The following is a 24,412-nucleotide window of genomic DNA, read 5'->3' as shown; positions in this document are numbered from 1 at the left end:
ATCAGGAACCGTTAGACCGTCCATTAATACCAACAAGTCAATACTACACCATATATAGTAGGACAAGGACATTACAACCACAAAGCTAGAGGTTTATAGGTATAAACCCTGCAAGGAAGAGAAGCACACTGCAAAGCATAAAACTCATTTAGAATTTGGGGAGACTAGTTTCTACTCGAGGAGAAACTCAGCCACTTTTCTAGTCAGGTCCTGAGCTTTCGGAGTCTCAAACTTCAAAATATGAAACGCATGTTCTTCTCCGACCACTTCAACCAACTCTGCTTCACCTTTCCAACCACTTTTCTTCACTGCCTCATAGTAATGAACACCTCTATATCTCAGAGTATCCTTCTCAGAAACACTAACAAACAACTTTGAACACCCAAGTCCAGCCAAGCTTGGTGCTTCTGGACCAAACGGATTCATCATTGGATTATCAATCCCACCAGGCGCATTAGGGTACGAGAAGTTCCAAACATTACACCCCAAATCCTTCTCAGGCTCTTTGCAAGGGTCTGATTCCCCGAGTGGCTTGGAACCCCAAAAATAAGGGTGTGTGAGGGAGGTTCCCCTTATTTTTAGACCACCAGGCAAACCTTCTTTCCCAACTCTCATTGCCACATTATGAGCAATGTTGGCACCTGCACTATCACCACCAAGAAAAAACCTGTCCGGGTTGCCATGATTTGTCAACCAAGGCTCTTCACTGATACCATTATCAACGAAGTGTGAGGCAACCCATTGGAGGGCAGCCCAACAATCTTCATAGCCAGCAGGAAGAGGGTGCTCAGGAGCCATCCTGTACTCAACTGAAACAGCAACTACTTTGGCTTGGGAAACCAAGCTGTCAAGATACCTGTGGTGATCGAATGAGAATGCGGATTCGATCATAAAAGCTCCTCCATGGAAGTAAACCAAGATGGGGAGCTTCTGGTGTGGTTGATCAGCGTCAAGTTTTGGGAGGAAGACTCTGGCCGAGATCAACGGATTTTGCGAAATTGTGATATCTTTTGATGATACTCCTGATACTGGATCATTAAGCATTGGGGGCACATATGGAGTGCCCATGAGTCGTTCAACCGAGCCATCCTTGTAGACTCGGACAAATGGTATTAGCTCTTTTTCTACCTCCTTCTCTACCTTCTTGCCTTCCACCTTAAGAAAATCAACCAACTTTTTTATCAAATCCTGGGCTTTCTGAGTCTCAAATTTCAAAATATGAAATGCATGAGCCTCTCCTTCCACGTCCACCAGCTCTGCCTCTCCTTTCCACCCACTTTTCTTCACGGCATCGTAGTATCGAATGCCTCGAAACTTCAGCCCATCATGTTCCGAGACGCTCACAAACAACTTGGAACACCCTAGTCCTGCCAAGCATGGTGCTTCCGGAGCAAGAGGATTGATGAATGGATTATCAAGCCCTCCAGGTGCTGAAGGGTACCCAAAGTTCCAAAGCATGGCTGCCAAATCCTTCTCAGGCTCTTTGCAAGGGTCTTCCGCAATAGGCTTGGAACCCCAAAAATAGGGGTGAGTAAGAGAGAGCCCCAGTATCTTCAAACCACCAGGCAAGCCCTCTTTGCCAACTCTCATTGCCACATTATGAGCAATGTTAGCTCCTGCACTATCACCGCCAAGAAAGAAATACTCCGGGTTGCCGTGATTCGTCAACCAAGGCTCCTCACTGATGCCATTTTCAACGAAGTGTGAAGCCACCCATTCCAGTGCAGCCCAACAGTCTTCATAGCCTGCAGGAAGAGGGTGTTCAGGAGCCATCCTGTACTCCACAGAAACAGCAACAACTCTAGCTTGGGACACCAAGCCGTCAAGAAACCGGTGGTGATCGAAAGAGAAGGCGGATTCGATACAGAAACCTCCACCATGGCAGTAAACCAAGATGGGGAGTTTCTGTTGAGGCTGCTCATCATCGAGTTTAGGGAGGAAGATTCTGGCTGAGATCAAAGGGACTTTAGAAATGGTGACATCTTTGGATGAGACTCCAGATACAGGATCATTGAGCAATGGTGCTTTGTAAGGAGTACCCAGTAGTCTTTCAACTGAGCCATCTTTGTAAACACGGACAAATGGGATCACCTCTCTGTCTATCTCCTTGGCAAGGGAACCCATGGTCTCTCAGTGTTTATGAAACTTCAGAAGGTGATTTTATATAGTGTAATCTAATCCTATGATTCCTATCCACCTTTCTTCTTAGCACACTTGCCATTTTTGAGCAGCTACAAGTGTTTCAGCTTCGTTCTTAATTGGTGGAGGAAAGTTAGTTCTTCCCCAGATGTCAACTACCATCTGCAGATGGAAGACGACTAAACTGACACTAAAAACATTTGAACCCCTGGTTACACTTACACCAAAGAAATTGACAGTTTGATTTGGTGGACTGAAAGTTTGTTATACCCTACAATCGAGAAAAGGACACTAGTAGCCTACCTCAATTTTTGTCCTCTACCATATGAAAAATTGCTTTCCAATTTTAAATATGGCAGGTACATCCTAATTTCCTCTCATGTCTGATGTTGGTTGTTAGGGAAAGGAGAAAAGAATGTATATTATGTAATCAAGTAGGCACAAAGAAAGCCAGCCAATTTAGGAAACCTGAAACCTACTATCATTCGACATGCCTGGCTTTCTATTTGAATCTTTGCATATGAAGCTTGTAGCATAAATTAATGAAAAGATTTCAGAGGGAACAATGCCAGCGAACCAAGAATTGAGAGTGCTTTTGACAGATGTCTATTTAACATTTTTCAGATTCAAGCTTGAGAAACCAAGCAGTGCTTGATAAGTTCTTTTAATCAACCGTAACTGTTCATAATAACTGTATATCTTAGTGAATGATATTTCACTAAATAGCAAAAACTGGAAATACAGAGTAACGTTCGGGAAGGTCATATTCCAAGCAATGTCGGAATTGTATTAGGGATGAAACATTGTGTTTACAACAAGGACTCAGGGAACCAGAATGGATTATAAGACAAACTACAGTCAAAGAATTAGACACCTCTATAGAACTAAAACAGAAAAAAAAAAAGTCGAAACTTCCACTGGCTCAACAACAAGAACATCTATTACGGGTTTCTGTACATCGTACTTGGGGGTTAGAGCTGAAGAATAAAAGACAGCAAACTACAGCCGCAAGTTATGTGGGTTAGGCATAGTGAGTGCTTTAGTGAAGTAAGTTCTGATCTCTTTCAACATATCTTTGATCAGTTCGGAGTGCCTGCAATGTTCCAGCTTAGAGAATTCAGCAGGTGAAAAGGAAAACAAGACTCAGATGTTTTTTTGCCACACAAAACATGACTCGATCTACAACTCGGTGACAATTCATAAAAGGTCTTCAACCAATACCAAGAACAAAGAAGCCTGGCAAAGATAAAAGTTTATTTGCAGAGCATAAATGTAATTGTTTATTGACTTTATTCCTATGAAGTACCAAGAAAAGAAATGATAACATCACAAAGACCAGCAGCCAGCAGGTTTATCCTTTTTCCTTTTACTTTATTATAAAGTACACTCTTAGTTCCGGACACTATAAGCCCCTACATTTTTTTTTTTGCTTAAAGAAAGAAAATCTACAGCAGTTTCCCCAGGACAAATATCTTGTATCAGATAACAGAAAAGAAAACAAAAAAAAAGGTTTGGAGGGAGCACATACCCTGGTCTTGCACTCAATTTTTCGAATTGCTCCAAGACAAACAAAATACATGTTTGCCTTAATGACATTGCATGGAAGGCTTCTGAGAGTTCATACATGTTTGAAACATTCTCCAAAGATATGTCCTACATTAAGAAATAGAAAATTAATCCAAGCAGCCACTATTTATTTATTTTTTTTAATTTTTAATTTTTTTTTTTTTGTAGAGAGAGCGCTTACTTGTGCTATTGAATACTCACAAAGCCGCTTGAGTCCCTCCAAAAGATACTGATCTGCAGCTCTGAGGAGATCTTGAGCAATATCCAAAGTAATGTCTACTGATCCGGTGTATATAAATCTGAGCCAAGTCGAAAGCCTGAATTATAAAGCTCACCAAGCAGCTTTTCAGATACAAGCAAACAAGATATTCACACTTTACCTCATCATCAACTCAAAAACCTCCCATCTAATATTTGGTATCTCAATGTCCCTTGCATCCTTCTCCTGTATTTGTAAATTATGAACCATCAGCCATCAATATATATTTGTTGATAAATCATGATTCGGGATGAAATAAGGAGAATCAAGAAACCCCCACGCACTCACCCGGTAACCACCATCAAACATTGCGCGAAATGCATCTGAAGAAGCAAGCAGGCAAATTCTGTGCGCATAAAACCGTTTACCTGCAAATGGTCAGTGAAACAATCAAACTTGTGCTCATAAATACAATCAAACTAAATCATTGAATGGTTATCTATATAGATATAAAACAAGTAGAAAGAACTAAATGAAAAAAGTTTAGACCTTCAACTAAAAACGTAACATCGGACAGCGTAGGGTTGTTTACATACTGCTCCCCTAAATAGACCTGCATGAAGTTGTATTTATCATCAGAGAACACCCATGTTATACATGAACTAAAAGCCTAAGATGACGGCACCTTCAAAAACTGGCAAGCAATCACAGAATAGGCATATAGAATTTGATTTCTTTCATCAAACTGAATATGATTTTTGCAAAAAATACGTACGATTGGACGCGGATGTAAAATATAGGATTGGGATTGGATCGTTTATATTTTAATAATCATCATAGCGGACTGATAAGAGAAGGTCATGGTTAAGTAAAATAAGGAAATATTTTAAAATAACATGTTTTAAATTCATCAAATCTAATATAGTCAAATCACATGTGGATTCTATTGCATATAAAAATAGTACTTCTGCAGCAACACTGAACAGCTTACACTGATATTGGAGTCCATTTCCCTTGTTTCTGACCTAAAGGTCGACAAGAAAATACCAAAATAGACCATGTACAATATACCAAAACTTCTGCAGTTAAGATTACTGCATCAACAGCTTGCTTCCGGGCACATAAACATTCTACAAGCAAAGTAAAACTGAAAACAAAGATAAAGTCCTACCCAGTTTAACAGTATGAGTTCAGGCTCTAATTCAACAGATGAATCAGAATTATACCACAGTATTCTAAGTTTCAAAACTTATAGGCCTTCAACGGATTTGGCAAATCAACTAACATTAAAATGCCAAAAGATTTCACTGTAGTTACAAAGGAATAAAAATATTGTTTACCAATTAGACAAAATAAGCTACATAGACCCACTACCGCTTTCTATTTTGAAAGAAATACAGTCGGACCCAATTCAACTTGATTTTAAAAACAAGATATTTTTAATATTACAATGGGACGTGCAGTTTCAAAATTACAATGGGACCCAATCCATTCACATCTCCCCAACAAACAACTGTATTTATTTGCAATTAAGGTATGTACACAATCGTGAGCCATTGGTTGTTGTCATCCTTTTTTTTCAGAGAATATATCCTGGCTATAAACACGGAAAAGTATAAAAACAAACACGGAAAAAGAAGCAAATTACAACTGTAACTGATGACAAGATACGAATTTAATAAAAAATGATGCAAGCGTGAAAAAAAAAAAATTTGGTATTAAAAAGTAGCGCAACCTGTGGTGTTGGAGATGGAGGAGCTGCATCCACAGGAGAAAGAGTCATGGCTTTGTTGGCCAACTTGTACAGAGCCGTAGCACCATCAAGCTGTTGTTTGGGCTTAATAGAACCAAGAAGCCCAAGAAGCAATTCCAGACCTGTTTAATGATGTGGAAAAAGTTAGCCACCTCAATAAATAATATTTGAGGGACAAAAAGACACCAATTTTGTTGCAAAAGATCATGACAAAATACAACTTGAAATACAGAGTGACATGCCATTGTTATCAATGAAAATAGTTCTGAGATCCTCTGGGGAGCAAAGGTGAGCAAAAGCCAAAGCAACACATTTTGAGACATTCCTCTCTCCTACACGCATCAAGTATAACAAATGCGACAATACCTACATTAGAAAAATTCAGAAATTTTAATCCCACATGTTTTTCAACAAAAAAATTAGTGCCACAAAACGTATCAACACCTACAAAATCATTAAAGAAACTTAGTAATAAGCATGACAATACTCACTCGTCCATGAATCTTCTCCTCTAATCTTTTTAATGTCTTGGTCACACAATCCTTTGTAGCCTGGGAAGTCATTGGTAAATTGTTGTCCATTACGAGTTGTGAAACAGCAAATGAAAAGAGAGGGAGAAAATTTTAAGATCATCTACTTTAGATACCAAAATTATTAGGAATCTTAGTAGCAAGCATTACATTTTCTGAAACTAACAAAGAACTAAGCTTTGGGGAAAGAAAGAGAGATACCTGGAAAATGAATTCTCCATCCTGCAACTTTTGAACACCTCCATTTCTAATAAAATCGGACACATTATCCTAGAGGACAAAATGAACGGACAAAGCAACATCACATTAAAATGGTATTCAATGTCAACTTGTTGACCAAATCTAAAAAATTCCATGAGTTCATGCTAATCATTAATTATAATATACCTCATTATCTGCAAGGCCATAAAGGGTAAATGCAGCATTGTGTTGCAGAGACCCATTTTTAGAATCCAGAAGGTTCAACAATGGCTTTAAACCACCATTATGCACAATACCAGCTTGGTTGTGTGAGTCCTGAATGTATGATTTGAAGCAAATGAAAATAAACTCAGAAAAGCAGTATCTTCAACGATAATCATAATTGTAGGCATTGGACTGCACACTACCAGGAACCTAAAGAACCAGAAAAGGCATAACTAATTAAAAGAAGCTGAAATAAGTCCTACGTCATATTGATTCCCCAGACTATCTTTTCCAATATAGCCATGAACGGTGGTCTAATCAGAATATAGAACAGATCAATAAGTAATAGTAACCTGCGCCAACCTCCCCAACGCAAAAGCTGACATCTCCCTCAGTTGTACATCTGAGGATTGAAGCATCTCAATTAAAGGCCGGACAGCACCCCTCTGTACAATGTGAACCTACACACGACAATCACTAATGAATAAAGATAACGGAGAAATGGAAGGACTTGAAACACAGAATTATGCAATCATCACATGATTTCAAGAGGAAGGTAACTCCACCACAGGTAGATGCAAAATGAAAATGCTCTACCAGGTTACCAACAAGGGTGAACAAAAGCTTATGTTGATAGTTTTTCAACTAGTCAGTGATATTTTTTCCTCCTAAAACTTTAGCGTGTACACAAAAATCGGGATGAGTTGATCATTCATGTCATGGAAGGAGAGACAAAAAAACTGAACTACCTTGCAATCTGAATCAGTTGCAGCAAATTGTCCAAGTAGCAAAGCTGCCTCTCTTTGGCTCTCAAAGCAGCAGGAACTGTAATTCAAGTAGCAAAGCTTGAGAAACTTTTGGACACTATATGCAATGATGGGTGAAATTTAACAACAGTATAGCTAGTTCAAGTGAAGTGATGCTATTTGGGATGCACCTAAGCAATCCAATAACAGGTTGTAAAGCTCCAGCAAGAAGAACCTCTTTCTTTATGTTTGGAGAAGAGTGAACCAGATTTCCAATTACACCAACCTGCATTAATTTGAAAATCATGTAATACTCCAGCAACATGAAGAGCAAGAACCTAGTTTACAAGTGTTTTTGCTTAACAGCTCACTATATTGACTGTAGTCCCCTAAAGACCTTACCGCTTCGTAATGAATAGCAGCATCCTCAGATCGAAGCATTAGAATGAGGGTAGGAAGAGCATTGCATTCGACAATCTGCAAAGTCATAAATTTACGTTATTGGTTTAGTTTCAACCTATCTCTGATAATAGATATACCAAATTTTAGAAATAGATACGTTCACAAGGAATGTCCATTACCTGATTCTTGTTCTCGTCATTTTTAAATGCGAGGGTTCGTAGCGCTCCAGCTGCTGCTCTTTGCACCTTTGTATCGGCAAATTCAAGCAATTCAACTAGAGGTGGAATTCCACCTTCTATCCTGTATATGCAGTCCTCATGATCATTAGAATATTATGTTGTTGATCTCAAAATTACAATTGGCTACCAGAGAGCTAAACAAACCTGACACGGGTTTTAATGCTGCTGTTTTCATGAGCGAGATTGGTGATGGCATCAGCAGCTCTACGAATGACGCTATTCAAAGGTCGATTTACGTGACTATCTGTACGCCTCTTCAACAAATCAACTAGATGAGACAGTGCACCGTTGTCAACAATGAGTTGTTGATGCTCTGGCTGTTGACACATAAAACAGCAAGTTCAGCAATCACATGTAGAGTGGAGCAATGGTGAAGCTATATCTTATCAAAGAGTTCCTGTGGCACAAACAGCTGTGCAACGTCATACAAGTACGGTTACAAGGATAGGATGTCTACAACTAAGAATCAATAGCATCCGCACAAAATAATGGGGAATGAAGATATAAAACATAGTACAGGTCAATATGAGAATAGACATAGCGTGGAATAGCCACACCTAGTTTCTATAACATATTAGCAAGTACTAAACCACCAAGCGACCAAAAGAAGCTAATTACACTATACCTTACACATACCACAGTCAAATAAACAACTGTTAGTAAACATGCATGCTATTATGCCTTTACAGCCTCAGAGTAGCTGATTGATTCATTTGATACTCTTTGACTATGAACCTCTGACATAGTAAATTTATTAACTCCAATTAATATCCAAGTAATTGTTTGATGATACTCTCGGTGATCATGTGGTTCTAGAATGGGACTGTTAATCTATGTACAGTGCTCATAAAAGTTTCGATCTTTCCGAAAAGATTAGTATCCTAACTAACTTGCATGCTCAATTACACAAGCCACAGGTAATTTCACATGCTCAATCACATACGCTGCTTCTATATTTCTACAAAATGAAAAGGTTCAAGTATTAACTGATTGAAAATTTCAAAAATCACGAAACGTGAAGTGACCTTAACGGCGAGAAGGCCTAGCGCAAAAGCACTGCCCTTCTCAACCTCGTGTTCGCAATGCTTCGTAGAGCTCCGGTCGACCTCGCTGCGCGGCGGCGCTTGCAGATGCTTCACCAGAGCCGGAACCGCGCCGCCTTCAACGATCACGTTCACCACGTCCTCTGCCGACGAAAACACTCAAATCCGTTAAACTTAAAATTTCACAGAAACCGACGGAAAACGAGAAATCAGGACGAGATCGGAGATTTAGAGAGAGAGAGAGACTCACCGTTCTTGGCGAGCTCGGCGAGGACGTGAGTGGCGCGCTTGGCGGCGTGGCGATCAGCTTCGCTCCAGGAGAAGGAAGAGTCGAGAAGCTTGACCTGCTCGGCGACCTGAACGAGAATCGCTTTTCTGGCGTCGTCGCCGGAGTGAGCGGTGGTGATCTCTCCGATTTCCTCTTCCAGCTTCCGCTTCTGCCCCTTCCTCTCCGATTGGCTCTGATCTTGGCGCCGCGGAAGCTCCATCAACGAAATCGGAAGGCGCAGCTGAACCAAACAGATATCAAAATTTCTTTTTGGATATTTGAATAGAGGGTGAGAGAAGAGAGTGAGGGAGAGAGAGGAAAAGAGAGAGAAAAACAGGAGGGTAATTTCGGGATTTTAAATAAAGAGAGAAAAAAGTAAAAGGTTTTTCTCTCTTTTTCTTTTCCGATAAAACGGCGACATGATTTCCGGGCTCTGGTAGTAATGTAATTTTAAATTTTAATTATGGAATAATTATGGATTAACGTGCGCTCCCGCTAAAGAGAAAGTACAGAGAGGGACGTGATTTCTAACCTGCGCATGGTGTGAAGGGTAAGCTGGAAACAAGAAAGAGGATGGTGGGGCCCAGGGGAGTGTGGGGAAACGATGTGCTCGGTTGGGCTGCATGCTGTGGCTTTTGTGCTAGTATCATCGTGCGTGCATGTAAATTTAGGGACTATGAGAGTACTGTTCGAGTCGAGACTCGAGACTGACCCGAATGGAACGGCCCATTTTTTTTTTTTAGAAATGAATGATTCAAGCATACAAGCCCGATTACAAAGCATGTAGACGTAAGGTAAAAACATAACTAAAAACAAACAAAAAGCATGGTTTTTAATTCAATAAATCTGAAAGAATAAGAAGATACATACAACTCGTGATCGTTAATCTATAAACCAAATGTCCTATATCTAAATTAGAAATACCCTAATACTTACAAATCTACCACATCCACCACCAAAAAACCCGTGATTGGGTTAGGATCAGAGACCTCCGCCATTTTTAATCTGACACTCCTAGAAATATAGTGTTGGATATCATATAGTGCTCTTCTTGCGAGTTCTAACTCTACAACTCGTTGCGGTTCCACCACCGAAGCACATGCAATCACAATCCTCACTAGTTCAGAGCAAAAATAGTTGTCATCTTTCCTTATAATATCAAATCACGTGCAAGAATCGCTCGTCAACAAATTCATGACAAGAACCATAGCATACAAGACGTGTCATGTTCAAGGAAAAAAAAATATTCTTACAAGTTACAATAGTCTAAATAATCTGGAAACAGCTAAAGTCTCACGAATCATAGTCGTCAACCTGACCCGACCAACCAATACGACCGGCTCGTCCGTATCATCATGGTTGTGAATGACTCCGGAGACGACGAAACTCCGGCGCTGAATAATGATTATGGTCGATTTTCAAAAGCGTTCACATCCCCAGCAAATCAAAAATGGTCAAATACCACCGGAGAGGATAACCCACAATTTGGCTAAGTTCCACATTGGTCATTTCATTATCATAGAAGAAAATGACAGCTGCGGATTTGAGCCATTAGGTTATGGAATCCAATGATGATTAGGTGATAAAATGGAGGACGTGCCTGGACCAGCCAGAATTAAAGGTTTGGCTCCATTCTCCCCAGTAGTGCCACACTTCAACTCCTTTCCTTTGGGCTTACTCTAGCTAGACCTGCACTTATTTTGCCACGTCCATCCATGATCATTCTTCTCATGAAAACCAGAAGGGGCCGGGAAACTCTCTGATGACCCCTATCAGTTCTGAGTAACGAAAGTATATATTCGGTGAGATCTCGACAAACAAACGATCCTATCAATTTTAGTGTGTAAACAGGACAGAAAAGAAGTCTTCAACAGATCTATTTTTTGCAATTTCAAGATCACGTATGGAGAAATTCTTCTGTTTTATTCTTCTTCTTTTTCACGACTTGGTGGACTGCATCAGTTTAATATTTTGCACGTCGGCTTAATTAAAGAGGTAACCATAGCACATTAGTGTTCACTATAATGCTAATCAGAAACGTCCTCGCAATAATGAGTCAATGCCCCCAATCCATAGCCAAAGAAAATGTGCACAAAATTTTCTTTAAAGAAAGAAAAAATTATCTTCAATTGCGAGATAATATTTTTGATCTGAACAGCTCATTCACCTTCATGAATTGATAACGACTATAAACCGTTTCTCATGTTTAGATAATGGTCGTTTGGTGTGTCCATTCGTGTTGTTAGTTGTTGAAGCTTCGCTAGTTCTTCTGTTCCTGGATCTCCTATTTATGCCCTAAGCCTTCTAGTAGCAAAATACTAAGTCACAGAAACACCCCCTAATCTCCACAATGCTAGTAATTAAACCTCCGTCAAAACAAAACCGGCTAAGGAGACAAGACAACATCGCCGGGATAAATCTCCGTTCCACACTCTACACTCTCGAGCAACTTCAACGTTACACCATATATAGAAGAAATAATACATGAGCTATAAGCTTCTATACATGTTGACAGTGTGTGAGCAGTTGAAGAAGATGAATCGGTTAATAAGTGGAGCCCGCAGCCCACCCACCGGCGCTGACCCGGCCCTTATTTTCCCGCGTTTACCAAACCAATACCTTTCCTCTTCCCCAACTCCACCTTCTTCTATCTCCTTCTCTTTCCTATTCCTTCCTTCCCAAACCCACCTACCCCAAACCCACCCAATCACTCCTCCTCCCTCCACCATGCCCCTCCTCCTCCTCTTCCTCCTCCTCTCCCTCCTCCCCATCTCCCTCTCGCAACCTAAAGGTACGTAACTCCCCTCCTTTCTCTCCAACGCTATCATTATCTATATTATATAACTAATTATTTTCGATTACATATCACAGGTACTTTGATCAACTGCGGCGCCGAAGTCGAATCCGAAATCGACGGCCGCCAATGGCTCCCGGACTCCTCCTTCCTCTCCGGCGCCGGCACCTCCAAAACCCTCAACAATTCCGGCCTGGTCCCCATTCTCTCCACTCTCCGGTCTTTCCCGAACGTTCCGGGCCGGAAGTACTGCTACAATGTCCAGGTCTACCGCAACGCCAAGTACATGATCCGGACGACTTACTACTACGGCGGAATCAACGGCCAGACCTCGCCGCCGGTTTTCGACCAGATCATCGACGGCACGTTGTGGGCCGTCGTTAATACTACAGAGGACTACGTCAACGACATGTCTTCTTATTACGAGGGGGTGTTCCTCGCGCAGAGTAAGACCATGAGTGTTTGCGTCGGGGCGAATACGTATACGGATTCCGACCCGTTTATATCGGCCTTGGAGTTTGTGATTGTTGGAGACTCGTTGTATAACTCTACGGATTTCAAGGTCAATGGACTCAGCTTGGTTGCCAGGCACGGATTTGGGTACAATGGACCCATGATCAGGTATGTCTTTGACTCTTCAAAGCTTTAAATTTATATTGAAGAAGTCAAAGTTTTGTGATTTTAGAATCTGAACTTGGGTAAGTTTCAGATACCCTGATGATCAGTTTGATCGATTTTGGGAGCCATTTGGAGAAACTAAGCTTAATGACTCGAGCAATGCAAATGTGTCTGTTTCGGGTTTGTGGAACTTGCCTCCTTTGAAGATTTTCGAAAGTGAGCTGACGACTAACCAGTTACATGCGATTGTGTTGAGTTGGCCTCCGAAGCAGGTTCAGGATGCAAACTACTACATTGCACTGTACTTTGCGGATTCAAGGGATAGAGTTTTCGATGTAACGATAAATGGTGTGCTGTATTACAAGGATTTGAATGTGACAGAAGCGGGGCTTGTTGTCTATTCCACCAAGTGGCCTCTTGCTGGTAGTACAGATATTACTTTGACACCTTCTGCCGGGTCAGTACTTGGTCCTTCAATTAGTGCTGGCGAGGCTTTTCAGGTGTTGCCCCTCAGAGCTAGAACTCTTACTCGAGATGGTATGCTGCTATGCTTATACTTTGGTTTGATGTTGTTTGGTTGCATTTTGAGTTTTGAGCTAAGAATGTGTGGAGAAAAATCTTGATGGAAATGTAGGAAGGATTTATATGGGGGAAATATATGCAACCATTGAATGTCATTTTTACCTAGGCTTATTCTTATAGGAACTAGGAAGCATCAATTCACAGTTTTTAGCAAGTCATTCGAATAATTTTTATTCTTGATGGGAATTGCTTTTCTTCTCACAGTTATTGCTTTGCAAAAAGTAAAAGAGAGTCTTGAGAACCCTCCCCCTAACTGGAATGGTGATCCATGTCTTCCCCGTCAATACACGTGGACAGGCATTACCTGCTCTGGAGTTCGTGTGGTATCTTTGTGAGTTGAAACTTGTTATAATCTTTTTCATGCTTTATTTTGTATTGCTTCAACTACTTCCTTTTTCTTTCTATTTTCTTCAATTAGTTTTCTTAACATGACAAAAGCTTACTTCTATTTCTTCATGCTTCCAGAAATCTAACAAGTATGGGCCTTTCTGGTTCCTTATCACCAAATATTGCCAATATGACTGCATTGTCTGACATGTAGGTTTCTGAAAATCTGCTTCCTTTTTATATTAAGAATAAAGGACGTGTTTTCTAAATTATTGATGGTTGAATTATTTTGATAGCTGGCTTGGGAATAACAACTTGTCAGGACCTATTCCTGATCTCAGTCAATTGAAGATACTGGAAACACTGTAAGTTGTGCAACATTACTTCCCTTCGTACATTCTTGTTCTAATTTTTAGCTTGCAATGAAACATGATGGCCTAGGATCATTAGCAAATGAGCCACTCTGAACTGTAACGTGATATTGGGGACCTGTATAATGATGGATATTACTTGTGGTTTGGTAATAATCAGTAGTGTTTATTCTATCTTGCACACATCAATTGTCTCACTTGAATAAGCTGAATCTAAGTTTTTGCATGACCCTTGTGTAAAATTACTTTCCTCATCCAATGTTTGTTTCCTTTTCTTTCTTTAAGGCACTTGGAAGACAATCAATTCAGTGGAGCTATCCCCTCATCGCTTGGTAACATTGAGAGCTTGCGTGAACTGTAAGTAAATGTTGACGTCGGTTTCTTTTGCTGGTTTTGGTGTGGATAAGAGATAGTTCAATAGGATATTTGTTTGAACAAATGAGCGGAATATGATTTGATATATTATAATTTTGAGCTGCCAAAAGACCACTTGAAATTGCCATGTCTGTTAGATTTGAGGTAAAAACGATTTCTTTGAAATAGTTGAACCCTGTAGCTCATACCCTTATCCTTTTACTGGAAAATGGCTGTTACTAAAGCATATCAGAATCAGAACTACTGCGACTAAAATGTGTAGTAGTTAATAGATAAACATTGCGTTTATCTGTCTTCTTGGTGGGAAAAAAGGCTGCCAATAGAAATGTTTGATGGTCATTCAGTCTATACCTTGTCACTCGAGATTGTGGTTCACTAGGGTGGACGTATATATAGTACATGAGTTGTGCTGTGTATTGTTGGTTTCGGATCTATATACTTTAGATGACAATATATTTTTGTTTTCTATTTCATTTTTGTTTCTTCTAATTTGTCTATCAATGATCTGACTTGTGTTTTATATATCTTTTCAGCTTTTTACAAAACAATAATCTGACTGGTCAAGTTCCTAACAGCCTTACTGGAAAACCTGGATTGGATCTAAGGTAGTAGAAATACCCACTGGTCTCAAATTCAGAACTTTCTTGATGGCAGTTTAAACTGATCAGTTTGATTTGTGATTCAGGTTTTCTCCAGGAAATTCTTTGTCAGCACCCCCACCTTCTTGAACAGCTAGTATCTTGCCTGCATTTTTTCGGGGAACTTGAGCCAAACCTTCAACCATAATTATGCGTAAAGAGGTTGCAAAAGTTTAAGTTGGAAATTGACCCTTGTAAGCTCCTTAATCCTAGAGTCCAGTTCTCGCGCTTGCTGTTTAGTTTTATTTTTTTAGTTTTCATAGGAAGTGAGGTCTTAAATGAAATGTGAGACCTACAGTTTTATCATCGATTGTTCATGTACACAGAACACAGTCAGTGACTCACTTATATTCATTGATTTGTTGGCATAGGTGGTTGATGCTCTTAGTTTTCTATTAGTTTTCTTGTCCATATTAAATTTTGTTATACACAAATTTATTTTAAATGTACACTATGAATTCTTGTTTGTTATAATTCTTTTCTGTGACTTCATTCCTCGCGTAATTCGATATATAGTTGACATTTTACCTAATTGCTTGTTTTGGAAGTAGTCAATTTGCTGGAATAGCTCCATGCTCTGAACTGGTCAATTTACATAATGGTTATCTCATTGTCTTTTGCCTCTAGAAGATTAGAAATCTACAACCTCTATTCTGTGAAGTCTGTGAAGAATACCTCTTTTTTATATTAGGAGACTGTCATTGATAAATCTGGAAAGAAAAGAAACAAAAATTACAACAGTATAATTAGTTCCAGATATATAAATCCCCTATTACATTCACTCCATGTACTATTTTCACTTCCATTTTCAATGGAAAATCATACCAATATGGTCGGGCCTGTTTCTCAATAAATTCAAATTTCATCAATGCTACAGCCAAAGATCAGATTCCTCTTGCTTCTATTCTATGCCTCTCATCTTGGACAACTGTTTCACATCTGTCATCTGTGTACTGCATGTTAAATTTCACTGTCTAGTTTCCTATTAAGGAGAGCCAGTTTCCACAAAACGAGTTATGTGCTTTGTGTCTATACATGAAGTAAAAGGCTAAAAGATAAATAATCCAATTTCTTAATACTCTTCCACAACACTAGAAAGTAGAAAGTTAGCATTTACATTATGATTCTTCAGATTCACCAAATCAACAAACACTCTAAGCATGATACAGGAACTTTAAATAAGTAGAAGAAATGAGAAAATTAACAATGAACATATAGAACAAAATCCTGCAGATCAGCTCAAATTCTAATACCTCTCTTCCCCATCGCTCACCTATCTAGTCTACCTTTTCTGAGAGGAAACAAAGGTGGTAAGGCACTGTTCTTCATCTGTGTGCAAATCGGCACATTAACCATCGGCCTTATTCTTATGCTGGCTGATCTTGTTCTCTCTAGGCCTTTCTTTATCCTCTTCATGTACTTTTCTTTGTTTCCCATCGCCTCCTTCACTTGATCTGCTGCTGCGGCTACATCAGCAAACGAGTTTGAAGAAGATGATGAAGACGAGGATGAAGACGAGGGTGACAGAGTTGAAGCACGTTGCTTCTTCAACCTGAGCAACTCTTTCCATAAAACAGTGCACTTAGGTGGCCTTGGAGACGGGTCATCATCGACAAACCAGTTCCCTCTACTCTCCTCCTTGTTCACTACCTCTTCCTCCTCCTCGCATATTTCATCGTCTTTTGTTTTAAGGCGGATCTTGTTGAGCCTTTCGGCATGCTGCTTTTGCCAAAAGGGAAGGAGCTTTCCTTCAAAGAAAAGCTCATCTGCAGTTAACATGGTATGGCTACTCACATTGTTTGAGAGAAACTCAAAGTCTGCATTCCTTGCCTTCTGGTCACACTCCATTTTCTTGTCTTGAAGTTCACCATGAGCATTTGGGCTAATAGTGATGAAGTCGTTTTCGTCGAGGAAATCAGCTGAGAAAGAAATCCTGGGACTTGAAGATGGCTCGATGCTAGAGGTTGTCTGAACAACTTCCAGAGATACCATTTTGGTTTGTTTCTGAAATCCAGGGAATGTGGTAATAATGAGGACTGGGGGGTGTTAGCTACTGAACTGTGGCTTCTGAGAAAATGCATGAGGTATGATATATATAAAGGGAAGCAAATGATTTACTGTATCAGTAATTATTAGTCTGTCCATTTTCGTTATAGCCAGTAACCGTTTGGACGGGGAGATTATAAAAACCTGTTGGTCTGGTGTAGGTGAAACACTAGAGCTCAGTTGCTGTTTAGAATATAGAAGCAGCACATGCAGACCTTGGAAACTTAAAGACAAATTCTTTTTTACCATACTTCTTTCAAGTAAACTAGTTGGATTCATAGGTAAATTTAATACTATGTACAGGTATACCAGTTTGATTTACCATCGAAAACTTATCTACAACTACTAGAAATCTTGTCTACTGTTGTATGAAGCTGATCTGCTGCAGTAAACTTGAACTGCAGTATGAATTACCTCGAGTAAATCAGTTCAATTTACAAGCAAATTGGCTCTTTGTATAGATAAACTAGTTTGCATTGATTTACTATAGGAAATTGGTCTACATCTAAAGAGAGCTTGTATACAACTAAGACCTACTAGACTTTTCCTACAATTTTTTACCATAATTCTGCATGCAGCTCTGAATGATTTGGTTCTTGTTCTTCCCAATTGTGATGAAGAAAAGGCTTACTTATTCAAATTGATCATGATCTATTAAGCTATGCATGCTACTCCAGAATGTACTGCTTTGACAGGGATCTTTTGCTTTTCACAGAAAGAAAGTTGGGTGGAGCAAATAATTTAGATTAGGGGTATCTTATATACCTAGCTAGCTTAGTGGCATTTGAGTTTATGCAAATAATTTTGGATTAGTCAAAGAGAGATGAGCTTTGCTAGTTTGACTCCCCAGCTTACAAGGGCTCTAACATGGAAAGGGTCCCAAACAGAGACATGTGGTCACATGAGAAGTTATTTTCTGCCATGTGAGATCTGAATCCATAGATGTGTTTGCTCATGATTCATGACCACCATGCCCTTCTGATGTGCTTGGCTGGTTCTGGTATTTCTTGTGAATTTTCCCATCTGGGGATGGTTTTCTGGTCAATCTTGGAAGGTCTTGCAGTGGTAGATATCATGTTCATAGCTTCAAAAGCTTCCAATAAGATTTGGGCAGTTGTAATAAAATCAAAGACAGCTAATGAACATTGGGGGTTAAATTAATCTTTGGTTAATATTATTGAATATAATGTAGGTATTCGCTGTGATTATTAATCTTATAAAAGCACATAGCTCCCTAGCATTCTCAGTGGTCCTCCTCTCTTCTCCTCCCTCTTCTATAATTTTCTGGGTTGGTTTGTCTTTGTTCTAGGCTCAAGGGGGACAATAATGTGTTAAAGTTCTTGCTAATCTAATAAACAACTAAAAGATCATGTGGTACTTATTACTTAAATTATGCTGTTGCATGCAGTGTGATGGATTAATGCACTTGAATTAGATGAGTAATGCTAACTACTATCTTCATTCTATTCGTTTTTTTTGTCTCTGTTTTGTTTTCCACATTTGATGTTTGTGTCCCGATCGAAATTGAATGATTCTGGATCAGTACTCTCTGAAAATTATGTATTAGTAGTCTTATTGCTGTTGAACTTATATATCTACTATATCTACTGAATCAAAGTTTGAAGAGTACAGGTTTCGAGTTTGTTAGGTTTTTGTTCAAATGATGTTGAAAATAGTTCGATCTTGAAATTACATTCAAGAATGCGAAAGAGAATGAGAAACGAAAAAAAAATATATAGGTATTAGCATTTCTCTTATTTTAGTAGACCTTAGGTTTGCGCATAATACCTACTCATCACACATTTCTCATTTGACGCAAAAATTATGAAGAAATGTGTGTTGACGTCGTCAATAAAGAATTGACTAATCATTTTAAATTATAACTAATATATACAACAACTAATTAGTGAGTTGAACATAAAAAATTTCGTTTAAAAAGTGAGCACTAATGCTACCAGACCAAACGATATTCATGAGGCAAACTCATTAAATTCATAACTAGAAATATTGCAACTACAAACCTATCAATAGAATGTTGAAAGATAACTAGGTGAATCTCATACTTAAGGCGTATTGGTAGGGTGTCATTGAAAATAGAAGTGAATCATGAACCGACGAGTAAAGTGTTTCCCCATAACTATGGTTATGAAGATCATAAATGATACGCTCCTTGGACATGGACTAGAGCAAAGTAGGAGCTTGTGGAATTGCAGAAGAAGCTAGCTACCTCACTACTCTTCTGACAGTAAAGGATTAAGAGAGACATCATAGTACCTTCTTATCAATTGTGAAGAGGACCACAAAGTTTTGGGTGTTCTAGGGCAATGAGGGATTCAATGTGCACAGAAAAAAATGAAAAATTGAAAAGGGATCTCCAAATGCTAAGCAATGTGGCTGGCTAAAAGAGAGGGGGACCAAAGACAAATGCAATCCTATTAAATCTAAGAGGGGTTTACTCTGGTTTCATGTAAATCGCAGCTGTAAACATGGATAAACCATTTAAAATTGCTTCAGATTCAGAACCATGTTGTGTAATGTATATGTTATATTGTGTGTTTGAGAGAAAGACAACCAGAGCATTGACTATGTAATGGTTTAGTTGATTGGGAGATTTGGATTTCTCAGGCTCATGCAGGCAGCATATATAAACAGGTGGATTGAAAACTCAATCACCTGGATAGTGATAACTTGAGCATTCAGGACAAAACAAAACCAGATTGTAACCGAAAGAGGACAAAAACCAGACTGTAACCAATAACAGATGGGTTAGTAAAGCAGTAATTGGGTTTGCTATTACCCTTTTTTCTTTTTTCTTTTTCTTTTTTCTCTCATTTGATAATTAACTAGCAATCTGGGAAGAATAAGACTCAGAAGTTAGTAAAATCGTATGTATCTTACAAAAATAAATGCTTTTAATCACTAGAATCGATCATAAACTTGTTCCAACTTGCTATTTAATAGTTACTATAATAAAGGGTAAACAGATAAAATGTTGACGTTGGAAAGAACTAAAACAAGGTGGACTTCATTGTGAGTCTAGCAAATTATTTGGTGGCAAAGCCTACCTTGCCCATTCTATTAACACATGTCTCTTTAAATAGTTTAATTTTATTCTTGATAATAAAATGGACATATGTCAATACACTAAGATGGTGGGCATTTTAATGAGCAAATAAAGATGGTCGGCAAATTTGTATCGAGGTGGTGATAACACTTTGGAAAATTTCTCTCAAACAGAAAAATGACCTTGATCATTTATAATCGTGATTATAGTGTGTGATATTTGTGAATGTATACATGCTACTGGATTGTAACATTCGTCATTACAGAATAACACTCATGGGACGATCAGATTATACAGTACATGATTGTAGCCTTGTAGGTGATCAGTCCTGGATTAAATCCATCGAGCTACGTATATACTGTATGTAGAATTGTAGATGAGCAGTGAGCATTATCATTGGGCCGTGATTATAGGATTACCTTGAGGAGGGCTTAATTAATTAAGTAAAGCTCTGCAAACTAGTCTGCCTATATTTCTGCTGCTATGTCTGTAATTAACTACTAAACATCTCTTAATGATCATTCTAGCTAATTAACCTTTATCAGTCAAAATAAACTCTAAGCAAGCTATACAGAAAATATATATGCTTCATACTGACGTTTCTTCAATGTATGAATAGTTTAAAGGTTGCTTTACTTCCAAGAATTATTAAAAAAAAAAAAATATATATATATAGGAGGATCTCTTTACTTTAAGAATTTGAGGATTTCTACTATTTTACATTAGTATATGACTTCTTTTAACGATCTCAACCGTTGATCATCTAGATTCATATGCAAGAAACATGTCTATAAAATTTCAACTAATTTCATAATCATTTGATCATTCAAATTGATCGAGGTAAGTTGAATATGTGATCTTCTCTTGATTGAGGTGGCCAAAGAAAATAGATGAGTTTGTGTTATTTTTGTAGGTAATTAAGTCGGATCCTCTATATATACAGACCTCTGTGGAAAATTTTCATTTTTAACACTATAATTCTTCAGTTGCTCTTTTGTCACCAAATTCACGGTGATCTCAATTTTGTACAGTTAAGAGGAACACAAACTCGATCAATAATATTCTAGCACTCCTTTTTTTTGTGATGAAGTTGGTCGTCAGCTCGAGAAATCATCACAACTATAGAGCTTGGTTATCCAAGAAATTGTTTTTTTTTTTCGTCTTCGTTAATTTTGAGCCTTACGTAATTGATGTCACTTCTAATTCTTGTTTAGCAATGTCAGCAAGGACTCACAGAAGGAGAACACCAAGTAATCAGTGAGAACAAAACTTGTTTTTAGGCAATGAAAATTGCAGTACATACAGGACGTCATATGACTTTTGTTAGGATCGATCTAGTTTTAAAATTTCTTAGAGTTTCATAATGTACCATGAGAAGGAAATTGATTTTGTTGCTCCCAATTCCCAACTTTTTGAAAATGATTTTTGAGTGTTTTTTTTATCAATAATATTTAGTCGAAATTATTTCATGAACTTCCTTTTCTCCCACCAGGAAATGGTTTTAACTTTTAAAGATATATCTTCAACAGCATATCTATAAGTGCAACTACGTACTACTCGCATTATTAGAGCGAAGAAGTGATCGAGTTATACGACTGTACGAGTAACATGCAAATACATTGATGAACATATGTAGCTTTACACTATATATGACAACAAAGAGACTGTACAATAGTTAAAGTATCATATCATTGAAACTAATAAAACAATTGAACTGAAGTGTACCTTACTATATATACTCTATCTTTATAAATGAACAAAAAAGGATTAGAAGGGCTGTGTGTGTAGAGTAATACTAGGTGAAAAGTGAACTACCTTTTGGTGAACCATCTTAGATCTCACCTTATGTGGCAGCTGATCATCAAAACATAATTTATTAATTTTGTCTTCTTTTTTTTTGATATATTGTCTTTTTTTTTTAGTTTCTTGATCTTATCCTCTATACCCTATCTTTTTCTTTTCTGATCTTGTTTGCACGACATCTAAAGATGTTTATTCTCCTCTCCTCTCATCTCCGGTCTCTCAGCCTTCTATTACCTCGTCTTCAATCGATCAACACCTTCTCAATATGATTTCAGTTTCCTTGCAAGTATCGTTGACAAATACTATGGCCACTCAATATTATCAAAAAGTTGGAATGATCTCACGCTTTCAAAGGACTCCAAAAGGATTATTAGAAGCCTTATACTTACAGTACTCTAATTCTGCAAGTGATCGTTGGCTGGAAGTTCAAATGGCATAGAATATAGGGTTGCTAAATAAGCCATGTTAAATGAAGGATTAAATTCAGTTTGCCCCCTCGTATTTTAGGTCAATAATCAGTTTGGTCTCATTTTTTTTTTTTAATAACGTTGGTCCTTGAAGTTCTATTTCACATCAGTTTAGTCCAATTTTTGAATTGCCCTCCATACCATGACGTCATGCGCTGAGTTGTCCGCGACACAAGGACCCAGTTTTTGAATTAAAAAGGCAAAATAGTCATTTTATCATATACCAAAATGAAAAGAACAACATACAGTTCATCATCAATCCTTCAACTCCCTCCGTTTTTGGAATTTAAGCAACATAATAACTTAACTTTGTTCCAATGCTATTGCCAAGCTCAACCAAACCTAGAAAATCCCAACTCCTCCATTTTTAATTAAACCACCCTACACAATAATTGAACACTACCAAAATCCCAGAACTCCAACTTCTTCAATCTCACCCCAAAATCAAAACTGACTATCTCATACAAATTTAGTATACTAACAAAGCCGGAAATCAATTCCTTCAACCCCCACCGCCGCCGTGAACAACGTCACTCATGGCGGTCCTCCTCTGCCTAAAACCCAAATTCTCTCAAACATCACCAAACTCAATTCCAATTATATACAGAGGTAGAGCTCAAAGAGAAGATCAAGGTTCATACCTCAATTGCCTTCGACGGTGGCCGGAAAACACATAAACTCGCCGGAAAACTGCTTGAGCTTCAATTAATCAATTCTCAGTCATGGAGGCTTCTCTGAAGAAATCGAGACCATATACAGAACGGGGATGGCGAGACTAAGCTATCCACACCATTCACGCTCACCGCCGTGACCGGAATCGGAAACCCGATCGGAGAGGCAGTCACCTTCTCTCCTCTGATTCTCTTTCAGCAGCGCTCCTCCATGAAATTTGACACAACAGAGACGTCGGGGATGGCGAGAAGAAGCCCTGGCCACTGATGGGACGCCGAGAGACGGCCGGACGACGGAAGGGAGCGCTGAGCTCCGTCGCAGCTCGAGACAGGGTCTGGGACTCCGACCTCTATATACTCCAATCCAACGGAGAGTGGAGAGTTCGTTATATTGATGAGGGAAATATATGATAAAATGACTATTTTGCTCTTTTAAGTCAGAAACTGGGCCCTTGTGTCGCGGACAACTCAGCGCATGACGTCATGGTAAGGAGGGCAATTCAAAAATTGGACTAAACTGATGTGAAATAGAACTTCAAGGACCAACGTTATTAAAAAAAAAAGATATGGGACCAAACTGATTATTGACCTAAAGTACGAGGGAGCAAACTGAATTTAATCCTTAAATGAATTAGCATGAAAGCAAAAACGCAATGTGAAGGTATAAGGATAGTTGGCAATCCTTTTATCTTACAAAACACCTTAAGATGATGTTATCTGATCAAGAACAAGTGGCACTAATATCCCTTATGGTTTCAGGTAAAACATGCATCAGCATACCACTGTTTTTCACAGAGGTTAGCAGCTTCGCTTGCTATCCTAGTACTGAGTCTTCTGCTGTCCTGAGTTTCAAAGTCTGTTATATTAGTTTAATAAGTCTTTCAAATTCAAATGGACAACTGCGTTTGTGGGAAGTGCTTTGGCGCTCAAACCAGTCTAAGGGTTGAGATCTTTTGTTATGCCAACCCGTGACTAAATCGTTTGATGCTCAAGGCTCCAGCTTGGATTTTATGATACATTATCCAATACAAAACTGGTCCCTGTGTGATTCAAAGACCAGTTGCTATCGGCTGTGTCAAGGTCCACTGATGGACTGAGTAAGAGGGTTTCAATCCTCTTTGCTCTCTGTTTTGAATCGTTCATGTTTTAGGAAAGGTGTCTTTGTCTTATTGAGGTTGCTTGTGTCAACTCTCCATTTGGTTACATCACTTTCAGTATGGGGAACCAAACACTTATGTCCAAACCTTTCTGAAACATGTTGAGGTCAGCTTGCATCATCTTTGATGCCTTGTCTGCCTATATATATCTATAGCTTTGGCTTTGCTCAATGGTTGTTGAAAACTGCCTTATTGCGTTTTCTTTGTTG

General features: G+C 38.7%; 4 protein-coding genes across 4 annotated transcripts; 1 reads left to right on the top strand and 3 right to left on the bottom strand.

Moving 5' to 3' along the window:
* Positions 1-2,124, bottom strand: LOC101305932. Its single transcript, XM_004296862.1, has one exon. The coding sequence runs from the start codon at positions 2,122-2,124 to the stop codon at positions 172-174; it is 1,953 nt and encodes a 650-aa protein (XP_004296910.1). The 3' UTR covers positions 1-171.
* Positions 2,125-2,800: 676 nt separating this feature from the next.
* LOC101305652 (ARM REPEAT PROTEIN INTERACTING WITH ABF2-like) lies at positions 2,801-9,510 on the bottom strand. The gene is made up of 19 exons (XM_004296861.1): positions 9,273-9,510; positions 9,005-9,165; positions 8,124-8,296; positions 7,920-8,040; positions 7,741-7,815; positions 7,530-7,624; positions 7,342-7,417; positions 6,946-7,053; positions 6,575-6,703; positions 6,389-6,457; positions 6,149-6,208; positions 5,900-6,023; positions 5,640-5,779; positions 4,454-4,517; positions 4,253-4,332; positions 4,086-4,150; positions 3,887-4,004; positions 3,668-3,792; positions 2,801-3,232 (listed from the first exon to the last, which is right to left on the bottom strand). Exons 1-19 carry the CDS (start codon positions 9,508-9,510, stop codon positions 3,139-3,141), a joined length of 2,115 nt encoding a protein of 704 aa, XP_004296909.1. The 3' UTR covers positions 2,801-3,138.
* Positions 9,511-12,017: 2,507 nt separating this feature from the next.
* LOC101304279 (leucine-rich repeat receptor-like serine/threonine-protein kinase At2g14510-like) lies at positions 12,018-15,481 on the top strand. The gene is made up of 9 exons (XM_004298114.1): positions 12,018-12,081; positions 12,162-12,705; positions 12,794-13,239; positions 13,489-13,615; positions 13,750-13,821; positions 13,908-13,976; positions 14,268-14,339; positions 14,891-14,962; positions 15,043-15,481. Exons 1-9 carry the CDS (start codon positions 12,018-12,020, stop codon positions 15,083-15,085), a joined length of 1,509 nt encoding a protein of 502 aa, XP_004298162.1. The 3' UTR covers positions 15,086-15,481.
* A 783-nt stretch (positions 15,482-16,264) lies between these two features.
* Positions 16,265-17,027, bottom strand: LOC101305361. Its single transcript, XM_004296860.1, has one exon. It carries the CDS (start codon positions 16,985-16,987, stop codon positions 16,265-16,267), a length of 723 nt encoding a protein of 240 aa, XP_004296908.1. The 5' UTR covers positions 16,988-17,027.
* Between the last annotated feature and the right edge of the window lie 7,385 nt (positions 17,028-24,412).

This window comes from Fragaria vesca, linkage group LG4 (genome assembly GCF_000184155.1).
Source record: "Fragaria vesca subsp. vesca linkage group LG4, FraVesHawaii_1.0, whole genome shotgun sequence".
In the NCBI taxonomy this organism is placed as follows: Eukaryota; Viridiplantae; Streptophyta; class Magnoliopsida; order Rosales; family Rosaceae; genus Fragaria; species Fragaria vesca.
This window is presented reverse-complemented; position numbering and strand designations above follow the sequence as displayed.

Excerpts from the sequence above, each read along its gene's own strand:
- LOC101304279 (XM_004298114.1), top strand. The coding sequence starts at position 12,018 with ATGCCCCTCCTCCTCCTCTTCCTCCTCCTCTCCCTCCTCCCCATCTCC. Across the intron at positions 12,706-12,793 it reads TACAATGGACCCATGATCAG|ATACCCTGATGATCAGTTTG; the intron begins GTATGTCTTTGA and ends GGTAAGTTTCAG. Across the intron at positions 14,963-15,042 it reads AAACCTGGATTGGATCTAAG|GTTTTCTCCAGGAAATTCTT; the intron begins GTAGTAGAAATA and ends TTTGTGATTCAG.
- LOC101305932 (XM_004296862.1), bottom strand. The coding sequence starts at position 2,124 with ATGGGTTCCCTTGCCAAGGAGATAGACAGAGAGGTGATCCCATTTGTC.
- LOC101305361 (XM_004296860.1), bottom strand. The coding sequence starts at position 16,987 with ATGGTATCTCTGGAAGTTGTTCAGACAACCTCTAGCATCGAGCCATCT.
- LOC101305652 (XM_004296861.1), bottom strand. The coding sequence starts at position 9,510 with ATGGAGCTTCCGCGGCGCCAAGATCAGAGCCAATCGGAGAGGAAGGGG. Across the intron at positions 6,704-6,945 it reads CGTTGGGGAGGTTGGCGCAG|GACTCACACAACCAAGCTGG; the intron begins GTTACTATTACT and ends TCATACATTCAG. Across the intron at positions 4,151-4,252 it reads TGTTTGATGGTGGTTACCGG|GAGAAGGATGCAAGGGACAT; the intron begins GTGAGTGCGTGG and ends TTACAAATACAG.